At 53.5% G+C, this 14,382-nt stretch overlaps 5 protein-coding genes across 5 annotated transcripts; 3 read left to right on the forward strand and 2 right to left on the reverse strand.

Moving 5' to 3' along the window:
• Positions 1–1,512: 1,512 nt before the first annotated feature.
• Positions 1,513–1,758, reverse strand: IAQ61_011234 (uncharacterized protein; the record flags this gene model as incomplete). The annotated part of the gene is made up of 1 exon (XM_066099110.1): positions 1,513–1,758. The coding sequence occupies one exon, from the start codon at positions 1,756–1,758 to the stop codon at positions 1,513–1,515; it is 246 nt and encodes an 81-aa protein (XP_065950629.1).
• An 86-nt stretch (positions 1,759–1,844) lies between these two features.
• IAQ61_011235 (uncharacterized protein) lies at positions 1,845–4,863 on the forward strand (the record flags this gene model as incomplete). Its single annotated transcript, XM_003843737.2, has 2 exons — positions 1,845–4,703; positions 4,762–4,863. Exons 1-2 carry the CDS (start codon positions 1,941–1,943, stop codon positions 4,861–4,863), a joined length of 2,865 nt encoding a protein of 954 aa, XP_003843785.2. The 5' UTR covers positions 1,845–1,940.
• Positions 4,864–5,485: 622 nt separating this feature from the next.
• On the forward strand, positions 5,486–6,574 carry IAQ61_011236 (uncharacterized protein; the record flags this gene model as incomplete). The annotated part of the gene is made up of 1 exon (XM_066099111.1): positions 5,486–6,574. One exon carries the CDS (start codon positions 5,486–5,488, stop codon positions 6,572–6,574), a length of 1,089 nt encoding a protein of 362 aa, XP_065950630.1.
• A 670-nt stretch (positions 6,575–7,244) lies between these two features.
• On the reverse strand, positions 7,245–7,977 carry IAQ61_011237 (uncharacterized protein; the record flags this gene model as incomplete). The annotated part of the gene is made up of 3 exons (XM_003843739.2): positions 7,245–7,712; positions 7,773–7,856; positions 7,942–7,977. 3 exons carry the CDS (start codon positions 7,975–7,977, stop codon positions 7,245–7,247), a joined length of 588 nt encoding a protein of 195 aa, XP_003843787.2.
• Positions 7,978–9,000: 1,023 nt separating this feature from the next.
• Positions 9,001–13,261, forward strand: IAQ61_011238 (uncharacterized protein; the record flags this gene model as incomplete). The annotated part of the gene is made up of 6 exons (XM_003843740.2): positions 9,001–9,100; positions 9,180–9,543; positions 9,613–10,228; positions 10,330–11,102; positions 11,165–11,370; positions 11,430–13,261. The coding sequence occupies 6 exons, from the start codon at positions 9,001–9,003 to the stop codon at positions 13,259–13,261; spliced, it is 3,891 nt and encodes a 1,296-aa protein (XP_003843788.2).
• Between the last annotated feature and the right edge of the window lie 1,121 nt (positions 13,262–14,382).

The raw sequence follows: 14,382 nt of genomic DNA on the forward strand, positions 1-14,382 counted from the left end.
TTGGCACCCATTTGTGCGCAATGGAACCCCTCCATCACGACGCTAACAGGAAGAAAAAAAACTACACTTACCGGTACTAGGTACGGCTAAGAGAGTGTGTATGTGCATAGTAGTAGCCGTCGTCTGTCTCGTTGCCAACACAAGTAGAGCAGTAGTGTATGATACCACCTCACCAACCCTCCCGCTCATCCACCACCAAACAGCAACCATGACAACCATGACAAGCACCACGTCTGCTACGCCACCCAAGTGCATTTGCCATGGCCACTGGTACTAGGGGGCTGCTTCTCACTCCACTCTGCATGAAGCACGAATCGTCGGTGGGTGCTGTTCATACTACATACATACAGTGCAATACAATAAGCAATAGGTAACTTAGCCACAGGGGGCTCAGGCATCGAATACGGGGATCCGCGGGAGTCCGCGCCAAAACACGCACATCCCACGGCTGTGGGAGCGGGTAGGCGGGTCGAGCCCGTCTCATCAGACCGGTCGATGCTGGCCTGCCTGCCTCCATGCCAAGCCTCCCATTGCATGAGGGTGTGCTGCAGTCAGTCAGGTCGTACTGTAGAGTTACCGTAGGCAGGGTAGGGGTTGGCCGAAGCCTGCCATGGATGCGCATAAAACTACACGATGGCTATTGCACACGATTCGGCTGCCTGCTACAGAAAACATCATCTCCCCCCCAAAAATAATCTCCCATGGAACTATTCACCCGTTCCAGACAATCTCGAACAGTTGACCATCGCGGCTCCGGCCACCGTGCCGCTCACCACGGCCCATTTGATTTGATTCATGGTCCTTCGGCCCGAGTCAGCAAAATGGGGCCACACACAGCCGTATCATCAACCCATTCCGAGGCGGCCGACTACAGGCATCCCTGACTAGGGGGAAGAGTGGATGGACAGTCCGCTCGCTGGTGCCTGCCTGTCCACGGTCCATTTCCGCGGTCATGGATTCAACAGCGCTCACTGACCAGATCTTAATTTGATGACCGCAATCGAAGCACTTTGCCCGACCCCAAAACCTGCCTTGGCGGATGACCGTCACCTTTGGTTAGCCATTGCGACACGGTCTTTGGCCCTGACAACAAGTCACAATCCCCTTCGGGCTTCTGCCGCCGATGCATTCGTGTTCTGGCAATTTCACGACCCTGCCAACCTGGCCCGCCTTCCTGACAGCCAACTCTTTCCCACCAACGGATGCTTGTTCGTCCCTGTCCCGCCCTCTGCACGGCCTTGCACATCTGCCGGGCAACGTTCGTGATTACCCGCTCGGTCTCTCCGGTCTCATGCCATAGGACGGGAAATTATACATACAGAGCAGGTTGGTTCTATAAGATCAACAGGACTGCACTACCATGGTAGCTACTACCCGTACCTGCCCAATCACACCGGAAAGAATCGCGGGGAAATCATTGGCCCTGTCAACGTTTACACTTGTCCCATGAAGCGTCCATGGCTTCTTGTACGTGGACAGCGCCATTTGCATGGCGGATAATACAATAGACTGCTACACGTTGTTCAGATTGCACACACACGCCACTGCCATACCGTACCCATCCGGAGTCTGGCACGAAATACTCTTACTCACCACCCAGACATGACCTGAGCCATGAACCATGATGCCATGAACAGCCCAAACACCTTCAAGCAATAGCCCACCCAAAGTACCCAGGACAAGTTTGCCGCTGTCGAGATGGCGCAAACAAATCTCTTGTTGATGGTAGCGTTGTTGGCCCTGCATCCATTTCAACATTGGATTGCACAGGGCAGTGTCACGTGCGCGCTGCGGCTCCTTCCGTAAGTAGCGCCAGACTAGCAAGCGCGACCAGCTCAGGGCAACGGATGCTCCAAGATTCGACATCTAATGCACATGCCATTATGAAACCCAACTGTATACAATCTCTCTAACACCATTTGCACCCTGACCCCTCCGCCATGGACGATCTGGCTGGCCTTGACTGGTCTCAGCCTGCGAAGAGACCCGCCCACAACACCCCAACTACCCTTCCACCCTTTCGCCAGAGCCCCACCCCTCAGCTGTCCGGGCGCTCTACACCTCAGTCCACACTGTCCGTCCCACTTGCGAGCTCGCGCGTCAGCCCTGCCAATGCAAACTCCCAGCCATTCAAAGTCCCCTCCTCCAAGCCCCCAACACCCGCCAACGATAGCTTCGCTGCACTCGTGGCCAGCAACAAGCCGAAGGCACCCGGGAGCGGGCTGTCACTACAGGAACGCCAGAAGCAGCTTCAGGAGGAAAAGCAGCGAGAAGAGGCCGAGCGGAGGAGACAGTATGACACGACGTTTGGAGGGGCGGACTCGCAGCATTGGGACACCTTGGGAAGCGGCAAGAGCACACCACAGCCCTCGGCCTTTGGCGTGCCCCCACCCAGCAACAATCCTTTTGCGCAAAATGGGCTGTCCAAGACGATTAACAAGCCATTTGCGGGCTTAGATACCACATCAACGCGTCGCGCGCAATCGCCCAGTGAGGATGACCTGCTGGCCGCCTTCAACTCGGCCGTTCCTGTGGACAATTCGAGCCACTTTCCGATTCCAACACAGAACAGCGGTAGAAGCACGCCAGCTTACAGCCAGAATGTGTCCCGACGCCAGACACCCTTACCACAGCCTTCTAGTAGCCACAATGCAGCCATGGACGACGACGATGATGACATGTTTGGCCTGAAGCAAATGGCACAAAAGTCGGCTTCTCCTGCACCCCCCATTTCAGCAAACGACGGCGATGATGATATCCTCGGCTTGCTTTCGAAGCCCGTATCCGAATTTCAAACAAAGGAGGAGCCTGCGCCCACGCGAGAGCAAGAGGCACCCGAAGACCGTACACCTTCGCCAGGTCCACAAAACGCACATGACAAAGCTGTCGCTGAGATGGTGGACATGGGCTTTCCAGCCGAGAAGTCAGCCATTGCGCTTGCAACAACAGAGTCTGGGCTAGACGTGCAAGCAGCGGTCGGCTGGCTCTTGAACCAAGCACATGCAGAAGCCAAGAACAAAAGCAAGGACCGTAGCCAGGACCGATCGAGAATGGAGGAGACGCAGGATCGTCCGAGGCGCGGAAACAGCAGACCAGGCGCAAGAGATGACTCTAGGGAAGCACGTGCGAACGGACGACAACCAGCTTGGATGCGAGAGGACGCACGAAGTACTTCAGGTCAACGTCGACAAGATGGCCATTCTCAGGAAAAGGATGTCACCCAAATGGCTTCAGAAATAGGCAGCACGCTTTTCAAATCAGCGAATTCGCTGTGGAAGACGGGCCGGAAACAAGTGCAAAAGGCCATGGCTGATTTGAATCAGGAGGGCGATCCCAATGTACCCAAGTGGATGCGTGACGCACAGGCTGCAGAAAACGCTTCCAAGTCGAGCAGATCATCAAGGGCGGAGCAGGTCGCCACTGATGAAGCCATGATGTTGGAAGCTGGCGGTCGCCCTGAAAAGTCCGCCCGCACAAGACAATCTCGACCACACGACGACCTTCCCGTTCGACAGCGACGAGAGCAAGGAGGGGCGAGTAACGGCACCCCAGATCGCATGTCATCTCAATCGCCAGCCCAGCGGCATCAACCTCCTCCCAGTCTAGACAAGCGACCAGCAACCCGGTTGACGCGTCAAGAGGTCGAGGAACAAAGCTCGCAGGCCTACATTAGTCCTGCACGGCGGAAGAAAGCTACACCTCAACCACAGGTAGATCTGTTTTCGCCAGAGCCAGTAGCTCCTGCACAATCATTCCGGCAGTCTACGCCATCTCATTCGAACAACCCATTTCTCCAGACAGTTCCAGCACCCAAAGCTCAGAGTCCGGCCGCGAAGCCAACCCCACCGCGACCTAAAGTGCCCCCTCGTCAAATACCTCCCGTCTCGCCTTCTGCGCTCAGAGCATCCGCATCTGACCGGCAACGAGGCTCTGAGGCGTTTAAACGGGGAGACTTTGCAGCCGCACATACCGCCTATTCGGCTGCACTGAGTCCTCTTCCCCAATCGCATCCTGTCACCATCATTGTGTTATGTAACCGTGCTGTCACGAACATCAAGGTGGGCGATCCCAAAGCAGCTATTGCCGACGCCGACGCCGCTCTCGCAATCATTGGAGTGTCCAAAGGTGAGGGTGAGAAGATTGTAACAGGCGGTGCTGAAGGCGACAAGGACATGAAGGAGTTTTACGGCAAGGCGCTTATGCGGAAAGCAGAGGCCCTGGAGAATATGGAAAAATGGTCAGAAGCGCACCAGGTTTGGAAAGAGGCTGTCCAAAACGGCGTGGGAGGTGCGATCAGTATCTCGGGTCGAAACCGGTGCGAGAAGGCTGCAAACGGAGGCAATGCGGCTGCCCAAGCGAAACGCCCGGCTCCAGTTCGAAAGCCTGCGCCAAAGCCATCTGCTCTGTCAGATCTCGGTGGTGGTTCGACAAAGGACTCGGAAGCTGTCAAGCGGATGAAAGCCGCGAATGCAGCTGCAGATCGTGTAGACGACGAAAAGTTTGCGCTCACCGATCAAGTAGACGCAAAACTGATTGCCTGGAAGGGCACAAAGTCAGACAACTTGCGAGCACTGTTGGGCTCATTAGATCAGGTGCTCTGGGAAGAGGCCGGATGGAAGAAGGTCAACATGGGAGACTTGGTCATGCCGAACAAGGTCAAGATCATCTACATGAAGGCTATTGCCAAGGTCCATCCTGACAAGGTATGATTTGATTGTTCGGAAAGGCGTGGAACGAAGCGATGCTAACGGATCACACCAGTTATCTCAGACGGCCACGACAGAGCAGAAGATGATTAGTGCAGCCGTGTTTGCTACGCTGAACGAAGCGTGGGACAAGTTCAAGGCAGACAATAGTTTATAGAATAGGCCGACCGGGGGATTGGCTAGCCCATTTCGATGCCCTCGAAATCAATGCAAACGTAGCATGACAAGAGGCCCTGTAGACATACATGTACATGGATGCGTTGGTGAAGTTCGGTGCATAAGCATCCGTGAGCACGCGACCTGTTCGCCACTAGCGTTGCGGCTGAAAAGCGTGTTCCTTGCAGGAGCTCTGATCCCTGCAACCCCGGATTTTCTTAGTCATTATGTAATTCTTCTTGGAGCTCGCGCGGTCCTTTTCATCCACACAGTCATTCACGGATTGAGCATCCAACCTCATTGTCGCCCTGCTCCTTTCCATCCATCCATTGCACATTCCTGGACAATTGGTGCCAAGCATTCACAACCATCGGGCCTCGTTTCTGTGGTGCACTGGTAGTCTCGCGTACCTCGGTCTTTGCGCGAGCTCCCCCAACGTCCCTGCGACACTGTAGCACAGCCAACAACTGAGCTGCCAGGCACAGTACAGATATAGGTAGTCTGCGAAATATCTGGCGGGATTCAATTCCTCCACCTAATTCCGCTGGGATCCGAGTAGTAGCGGTGGTGTTGTTTGACGAGAAAGAGCTTGGGATTGCAGCTGCATACGTCATAGCAAAAAAATGTTTCCCCCTGCCCAAGGCCTGCGCCTGGATATCGATGCCATCAGCCAGATTTTTGGATCCATTAGTATCGCATGCTGGATCGTTGTCTTCTCGCCGCAAATCATTGAAAACTGGAAACGCGGGTCGGCAGACGGTCTGTCGGTCGTCTTCATCGTCGTATGGCTGGCGGGCGACTTCTTCAACATCTTTGGCGCAGTACTCCAGGGTGTTTTGCCGACAATGATTATTTTGGCCGTGTACTACACCTTGGCTGATATTGTGCTGTTACTGCAATGTTTCTGGTACAAGGGATTTACTCTGCGCGATGACTACAAGACGCCGGACGATGATTCGGGCGATGAATCGTCCATTGCAAGCGAACAATCACCACTCCTATCCGAGCGAAGAAACGAACAAACATACAGCAACGGCCACACCAACGGCAACAGCCACCCCGCTCGCATCTCCGATATCGACAGACGCCACTCCACCCACTCCCAAGGCTCCTTCCGAGAACGCTACCTCTCCATCGACGGCACCCACCTCTCCCCCGTCACCCCGCTCCACAACCCGCCCACCCAAACCTCCCCACCGACCCCCCAACCCACCCACTCCCCCCTCCAAACCACCGTCTACAACACCAGCATCATCCTCCTCGTCATCGCCGCCGGCGTCTTGGGCTGGTACCTCAGCGCCCGCAACAGCCCTCCCCCCTCCACACCCACACCCAGCACACCCCTCCACTTCAACACATACGGCCAAATCAGCGGCTACATTTGCGCCCTCCTCTACCTCGGCAGCCGCATCCCCCAACTCCTCCTCAACTACCGTCGTAAATCCACAGACGGCATTAGCATGCTCTTCTTCCTCTTCGCCTGTCTTGGTAATCTGACGTATGTGCTTAGTATCCTCGTATATAAGCCCCGTTGTGGACGGGCAGGCTGTCGGCCCGAGGAGGCGCGGAGATTGTATGCGCGCTATTTGGCTGTTAATGCGAGTTGGTTGCTTGGTAGCTTTGGGACGCTTTTGTTGGATGCCGGCGTTTTTGTGCAGTATTTTTTGTATAGGGAGGAGGGGGAGGAGGGGGCGGGGGAGGGTGGGGAGTAGGAGTTGTTGTGCTGTGGTTTTTTTTTTGGCTTTTTGGATGATTTTTTTTGGGCGGTGGGGGGGAAGAGTGAGGAGGAGTAGGGAGGTTGTAAGATGGAGAGCGGGAAAAAGTTTTTTTTTTCTTTTGGTCGATTGGGTTGGCGAGTATGCTGTGCTATGCCTTGCCGTGTTACACCTGCTATGTTGGATTTGCTATATTATATCAATGCACGTCACGTACGTCTTCTATCTTTTGCTGTTTTACTGTTTTGCTTCTTTATTCTTACTTTTTACCTGGTCCTTGGTTTTCTGTCTGTATTTTTCTGTCCTCATTCCTCACCTCGCACTCCACCCCAAACCCAAAATTCTCCGCTTTCTGGAGTAGAGTGCAGAGTAGCGCGGGATATATGGTGCGGCTTGTAGGACTGTGGGTAGTTTGTGTTTTGTGTTTATGGGAGGAGTATCAGGCTACGAATATGGTATTTAAAGTATGTGTTTGGGAAATAGGTTGGGGTGGGAGTGGGGGTGTCGAGATATTGTTTTACTGTAGGGGGGTTTATTCGTATTTGTTGGCCAAGAGGATAGATGTTCATGAACATATGTCCTGTTGATTGCTTACATGTCTTAAATCTCCTTTTCCCTACTTCGACCCCCTCTCCTTCTATTTTCCCTTCTACTTTCCCACCCCTACTCATTCCCCCTTCCCCTTCTCCTCCTCCTTTCCCCCCAACCTCCCCACCTCCGCCCTAACACCCTCCTCCACCCCCCTCTTCAACCCTCCATAAAATCCCATCTTAAACAACACCTCATACCACACAAACAACGGCGCCAGAAACAGCGCCTGCACCAAATTATCCAGCAGCGCCGGCTTCCTGCCCTCAAACTTGCCGTGCCCGATGAACTGCAGAATCCAGCTCGCCACGTGCACGGCCGCGGCGATGCTGTTGACGGCGCGGCGTGGGAAGCGCGTGGGCAGTCGGTTGGCGAGGGATGCGGCGCCCAGGAGTAGCGGGGTTAGGGAGAGGCCGGCGAGGTTGGGGGAGAGGAGGAGGTAAAGGGTGCTGTAGGTTAGGGCGGTGAGGGTGCCGAGGTTTAGGGGGAGGGAGAGGCGGGTTAGGAGGGGTGGGGTGCGGAGGGGGAGGGTGGGTGTGTTTGTGCCCTGGGGGTGGGGGGTTAGTTTCTTGGGTTTCTGTTTGGTGTGGGTGGAGGGGGGGCGTACGAAGACGAGGCTGGTGGCTAGGAGGAGCGGTACGCAGCCGATGTGGATGGCGACGTTTGTGGGGTCGCGGTGGTAGGCGCCGTACTGTGTTTACTTTGTTAGTACAAGAGATATGGTGGCTTGGGGATGCCGGTAGATCAGCAGTACTACTAGCAGATGCAATCCTTACAAAGACGAGATTCTTCTTCAAATCAAACCACGGCATGTTGTCTTTTTCCTTTACTCTTTCTCCTTCTCTTGATTCTTAGTCTCAATCTCAATCTCACTCTTCACAGCAATCGCGTCGTCTCTCCAACCCGCAAAACGTGGATCGAGAACCTTAAGCCACGGTAGGTAGGTAGGTAAATCCGGGGCAACGACCGCGGGGGGAAATCCACATCTTATACCCAACACCGTCTCAGCCCCATGCCCGCCCAGCCCTTTCCCTCGGCGTCGAAAAGGGCAACACCTCCTCTGTTGCATGTGTTTGCTCGTCGCACATGTGGGACATGTTCGTATTTTCCCCAACCCTGGGTATAGCTGGAAAGCCAACCACTTGATGCGGCTTTTCGGGGCCTTGTTCGCGATGCCTGGTTGCGTGCTGTGCAGGCGGGCCGCGTAACTGGTGCAAGGGTTGGAGGGTGCGAGATATGACTTGCCGAGGCTTTGTTGCAGGAGGTGATTGGCAGCTGCTTGGGAACGGGGGGGTTTGAACGTGACAGTAGGGAGAGAATGGGGATGCCGAGGTTTGGGAGGATTGGGTGGGCTGAGATTTATTTGCCCATCTGTGCCTTATACCTACCTATCTTCTTTGCGATGATTTCTTCGCGACAGGGTTAGGCGTGAATCGTGATGAACAAACGTCCACACTAGATCGTGTACCAGAGAGCCGTTTAATACCGCGACTTCAAATATAGAGTCGCTGATGATCCTATCGCGAATTTGCAAAACTCGTCGCTAAATGTGTGGATGTTATTTGACTGCAGCGTATGCGGCGCGGTAGTTGGGCGGTTAGCAGAGTGACAAGCGGGCTCTCTTCATCATCAGCGTCTGCTTAAAGGCCTGTTGGTGCATGTCCTGCGCAATGGAGGAAGGCGATTGATTTTTGTGGCGCCCTTTCTTTCTTCTCTTCTCCGTTTTCTCATTATCTCTGTTTCTTTTCATTTGCGCTTTGCATCTGGTGGTGTTGCGTTCACTCGTCGTGCGACGGAAACTTGAGATGGATGACGCTAGTGTGCCGGTTAACGCTATGCGGTCAAGCGCTCCCGACTCCCGTGTAAAGGGTACCGGTACGAGATCAAAGCTACAATGGCCAACTTCTATATCCCAGCAGAAGAAAAGTAAAAAATGTAAGCCAAGCTCTTCAATGAGGACTATGTGACTCCAGTACAGAATTTCCAGGTGACTGATATACTATCTACATTTTAGCACGTCCATTCTGGAAACCAGCTTCGCTCCGTGCTCCTGTCCTTGTCTGCACAACCCTCACATGTTGGGCCCTCATCGCCATCCTACAATATTTCCTTGCTAGAAGCCAGCGAGATGGAGGGATTCTCTTCGCGCCCAAGATTGGCAATCTCCCGTCAAGTCAGCACTTCCTCTATCTTTACCTCCCAACCATTCTCGCCGTCATCTTCAGCATGTATTGGGCCTGGATCGATCTGGAGACGAAGAGGATAGAACCCTACTACCAGCTCAGTAAAGACGGTGGTGCACTGGGGAAAGACTCTCTTCTGTTACAATATCCCTTTGATTTTCTCCCGCTGGTGCCGGTGAAAGCGTTGAGGGATGGGTAAGTGATTCCTAGTTCTTGCCTACTCCAATAAGACCACCGCGCTTCTTGATAATAATAATCATCCAGACATTGGCCTGTGTTCTGGGCATCTATTTCCATGGTCTTTGTGACTTGGGGCCTAGTCCCCATGCAGGCTGGTATCTTCTCCGTGCAGACGATCCACCGATCTTTCGACGCACCATTTTCACTCTCCACTTCGTTTATGCCCATGGCACAACAAACTACCAACTTGACACTACGTTACGCCCAGTCCACATATGGGATTGCTACCCTGGACGAGACACTCCCAGCATATATGGCGAGGAACTACACTTTGGCTCCATTCAAGCCTACGGCTGTCGGAAATAACGTCGACACTGTCATCCAGGGTACCTGGACTGCCATCACTACCATGTATGGAGTAGATTTATCTTGCCAAGTAGTCGCACCTCAGCGCAACAATGCTTCGAAATCCGTCTTGTACCAAAGCAACGGCGGCTGCAATGTCACCTTTGGCCTGACAGGTAACATCACAAAAGGATACAACGCCGACAAAGACCTCAATGCTCCCTTGTTATCAGCAAAAGACTACATGGGAATGTACATTGGGTTCTATAACGGTGGATTCGCAGATTACTCACTCCAAAACAGTTGCCCACCAGAGCGCAACTCGACATTTTACGCCGCCTTCAGTCGCAACAAAGTGAGTTCCCACACCCTGAACCTCTGAAATCGGCCACCGCCTCTGAGAGGAAATCCCCCCCCCCCGTCAAGAGAAGTAACTGAATCTCTCCCCCCAAACAGGCGCGCGAATCCGACGCCCCAAACAATGTAACCGCTATATTCTGCGAACCAACTTTCTTCGAGCAGACCGTAAACGCAACGGTAGACATGCGAACCCTGCTTCCCACCAGCACCACACCCATCGGAGACAAGAAAGCCCTCAATCCCAAGCTCTTCAACACAACGAGCTTGCAAATTCAAATGAACGGCGGCACCGGCTACGAGTTTCGCAGCAACAACCTGCCGATTCGAAAGCTGCCGGATTACCTGGAGCGCATTGCCGATGGCAACGTGAGCCTCCTGACGGGTGCGACGGGGAATGCGGCAGTACAGCCCATGGTCGGCTTGTCTCTGGCCGTGGGCAACCAGCCGTTGGAAGAGTATCTGGATGCGGAGGTGCTTGGTAATTCTTACGCGGATGCGTACCGTCTGTTGTTCTCACGGGCTATGGTAGACGTACTCAATGGCGGTGTTGAAGGCGCTGCTGTAAACATCAGCGGGCGACAGGACTACACGACGCAGGCGGTTGTGGTCGAGCCTGTCTTCACGTATATCGTCGAGGCCTTCTTGGGCGTGATATCAATGGCGACACTGGCGCTGCTATATCTCTCTGTTACAAGGACGAGGAAGCTCTATTCGGATCCAAGCACTATTGCTAGCCTCATGAGCCTGGTAGCGGATAACGAGGCCTTTCTCGCCGAGTTTGAAGATTTGGATTGCTGCACATTGGAGGATATCCATGCCGTGATTGGGGATAAGAAGTATCGCCTCGTCGATGACGGTGGACGGAATAGGTAAATGATGCTCAATCTGTTTTTTATTGGATTGGGAGACACGTATGTTGACCAGAGCGTAGCATTGTAGAAGTTGGCCCTACCATAGACGCTGTTCTCGCGGCTCAGCGACCTATAACGCTTAGCCAGCGCCGAACCACACCACGAGACATTGCGAAGCCGGTCAGACCCGTGGAATTCCGACTCTATGTAGCCATACCCTTTGTGACCTTGTTCATCGCTCTGGCCGTAACACTGGGAGTGATCTACATCAAGGCGCAAGTCAACGGTATGCCAGTTTACTTGCCCAACTGAACGTTGAATTTGGATACTAAACTCCCTTTGCAGGACTTCCACTTCCCTCCAAGAACAAGCTTGTGCAGAACTTGCTGGAGAACTACATCCCTACTGCTCTAGCCACGCTGATCGAGCCAATGTGGATCCTTATCAACAGACTCTTGTGCATGTTACAGCCCATCGAAGAGCTGCAGTCCTGTAACGCACCTGCTAAAAAGTCCATCGATTTAAACTACAGCACGCTTCCGCCTCAGCTTACGATTCTGAAGGCTCTTTTCTCGCGACACTTTGTGCTCGCCACGGTTTGCGCCATGGCGCTTTTGGCCAATATCCTGGCTGTTGCCTTTGCAGGCCTCTTCGAGCAGGAGACACTGAGTATGAAGCAAGCGACATCGTTTGATGTTCCCTTTGACATGAAGTTTTTGCCCATCAATGGGAGCATCGGGCCGCTCAGGAGCGATATCTCAGGCTCCCTGCAGCCCTCGGGTGCCTACCGGGGTGGCAGCGCGCAAGATCAGTTTCTAATCGCAGAGTCGAATTTCACCAGAGGAACACCGTTGCCTGCCTGGACGGACGAGCGCTTTCTGTATCTCCCTTACTTCAGCTCGGCCTCTGTAAATGCATCGGATCAGCGTGAATACGAAGCTCGAACAGCTGCCTTCGGCGCAGAATTGGACTGCGAAACCCTCGAGCCTGGCGTCGACTATAGCGCTAGAATCGGGGTGGGCCGTTCGGAGGTTCGGATTTTGTTTAATACTACAAGAACAGAATTATCAGAAAGAGAAGCGCAATCCAAAGAGGCGATTTGCTCCATGCGAGCATCATCATCGCTTCGATCGGGCCCTATTCGTTCTGATCCAAGCGAGAGACTAGAAAATGCCTGTCGACGCGGCGCAAGTGCGACCGAAGTAGCTTTCGTGACTGAGGCTGCGGCCAACGCAACGCAAGAAGAAAAGGACGCTTGTATGAGGACAGTCATCCTGGGTTGGATTCGAGCTTCTGAAGGATCATGTGGGGCCTTTGCAGAAAGGGATCTGGACAAGAGCAATTCAGCATTCGTTCGCTGCATCCCGAGATTGATCTCGGGAGAAGCAACGGTCCACGTTGATGCGAGCGGGCGTTTACAGGAAAAGACTGTCGAACTGAAAGTGAAACAGAAGATATCGTCAGAAGATCAAGAAAGGATGTTTAGCAATGACCCGGCCAATCTGATAGGTCAGGCCAATCAGTACTTGTTTGCGCAGACCGGGGAGAGTGGATGGCACAATGACAGTTTCGCACAGGATGTCATCAACTACTTCGCCATGCGGGAAGCCAACAACAGCAGGCTAGTCGACCCCAACCAAAGCGCTCCAGCACTCACAGACATCCAAGAGCCTATCAGCAAAGCCTACTCGAGATTGTTTGCCATCTGGTTGGGAGCCAATAAGGAGAAGTTGTTGATATCTCACACTGGTGACAGTAAGACCTCCATCCAAGGCTGGACCGTCTTGAACGAGCAACGCCTTGTCGTATCTACGCCCATGTTTATCCTCTCTGAAACGATCTTGGCTATCTATGCCATCGTCGCCATTGTGGTGTATCTTCGCCGACCTGGGCAGTACTTGGCGCGGATGCCCATGTCTATTGCTGCGATTGTCAGTTTGTTCGCTGCTAGTGCGGCAGTGCAGGATATGCGCACTACGTCACAAATGGATCGCAAAGGGCGAGCACGGTTCCTGAAGGAACTCGACTCGCGGTACGGCTATGGTAGTTATGTTGGCAGTGATGGCCGTGTGCACATTGGGATCGACAAGACGCCTTTTGTGCGGATCAGGTCCAAGAGTACTTGGCTGAAGAAGAAAACGTTTACATTCCGCAAAGGCGCGGGCGGTAATGGATGAAGTTTGGGAAAGTTTTGAATCAACATTGGACTCTGCAGAGTCTGCACTGCTTTGCTGCATCTGTGCACTTCCCATTGGTCTATCAGCCCGCCGAGTGTTTTTGATCTGTGACGATCGCTTGTTCCTCGACAGATGAGTGGCTGCGGGTGTAATGAGACTGGCTTCTTGCCCGTTCTCATATCCGATGGTGGGATAAGCACTCTCTTACGACATCGAAGAATGGAATGTTGGGGTCCATGATGTCTGGATTCATTTCGCAATCGAATCAAAGCATTCCATGTGCAAGTAGAGACATTAGAGGCGTTGTCGACTCAGTCGAGGTACGGCCAGGGGCGATTTGCTACTTCGATTTAGGTACTTGCACCAGTGGAATCATCGAAAGATGAAGTGTGTGTGTCTGTGGGCGGGGGCGGGGGGGGGGGGATCCTGGGCAGACATAGCTAAGGCTTGAACCGTGCTGTCAAAGTTCAAGCTTGTTATGGGACAACGCGTCGTCTGCAGAATCTGTAGCTTGTTTGCGGGATGAGCTGTGAGCTATCGTCCTAGAGTTCAGCCTATTTCACTCTTGGGCGTTGCGTTTGCTTGAGCGGCTGGCCATGCAAGTGGCTTTCCGTCCACATACAGCACATAGTGAGCCTGACGAGTCACAGGTCGCAAGACAAAAGAAACCCCTCTTGAACGATAAAGGAGAGAAATATGGGCGTTTCGTGGGTTTGTTTCGCGCTGAGGGTATCACCAGACGTGCACACAGTCAGAACTGGTGGGTGGATTGGGTAGCAGCTGCTGTTTACGGGAAGTCCGAAACCTAGGCCTCCGAGCCACGTCGGATTCTCCACCCAGTGACTCTTTAGACGGGTTTAGTGGGGAGGCATGCCTTGCATTCCTGGTTCAAAAGAGCGAGCGATTAGCTCAGAGCTGCTTCGGCCGGGAAGGTTGTTGAAACAAAGTGGTACTGGTGGCCGACCAATCATTTTGGCAAGATAGCAGGTGGGAAGGCGAAGGGCAACGCCCATCTGCTTCGTTGATGGTGGGGTGGTGGTGGTGGTGGGTATGGGTAGCGAGCGAGACAAAGACAGCATTGATGGCCAAATGATCGGCCAGAAGCGAGGACCTCTTCCACA

The sequence above is a fragment of the Plenodomus lingam genome (assembly GCF_022343315.1).
Source record: "Plenodomus lingam strain CAN1 chromosome Unknown scaffold_20, whole genome shotgun sequence".
Lineage (NCBI taxonomy): Eukaryota > Fungi > Ascomycota > Dothideomycetes > Pleosporales > Leptosphaeriaceae > Plenodomus > Plenodomus lingam.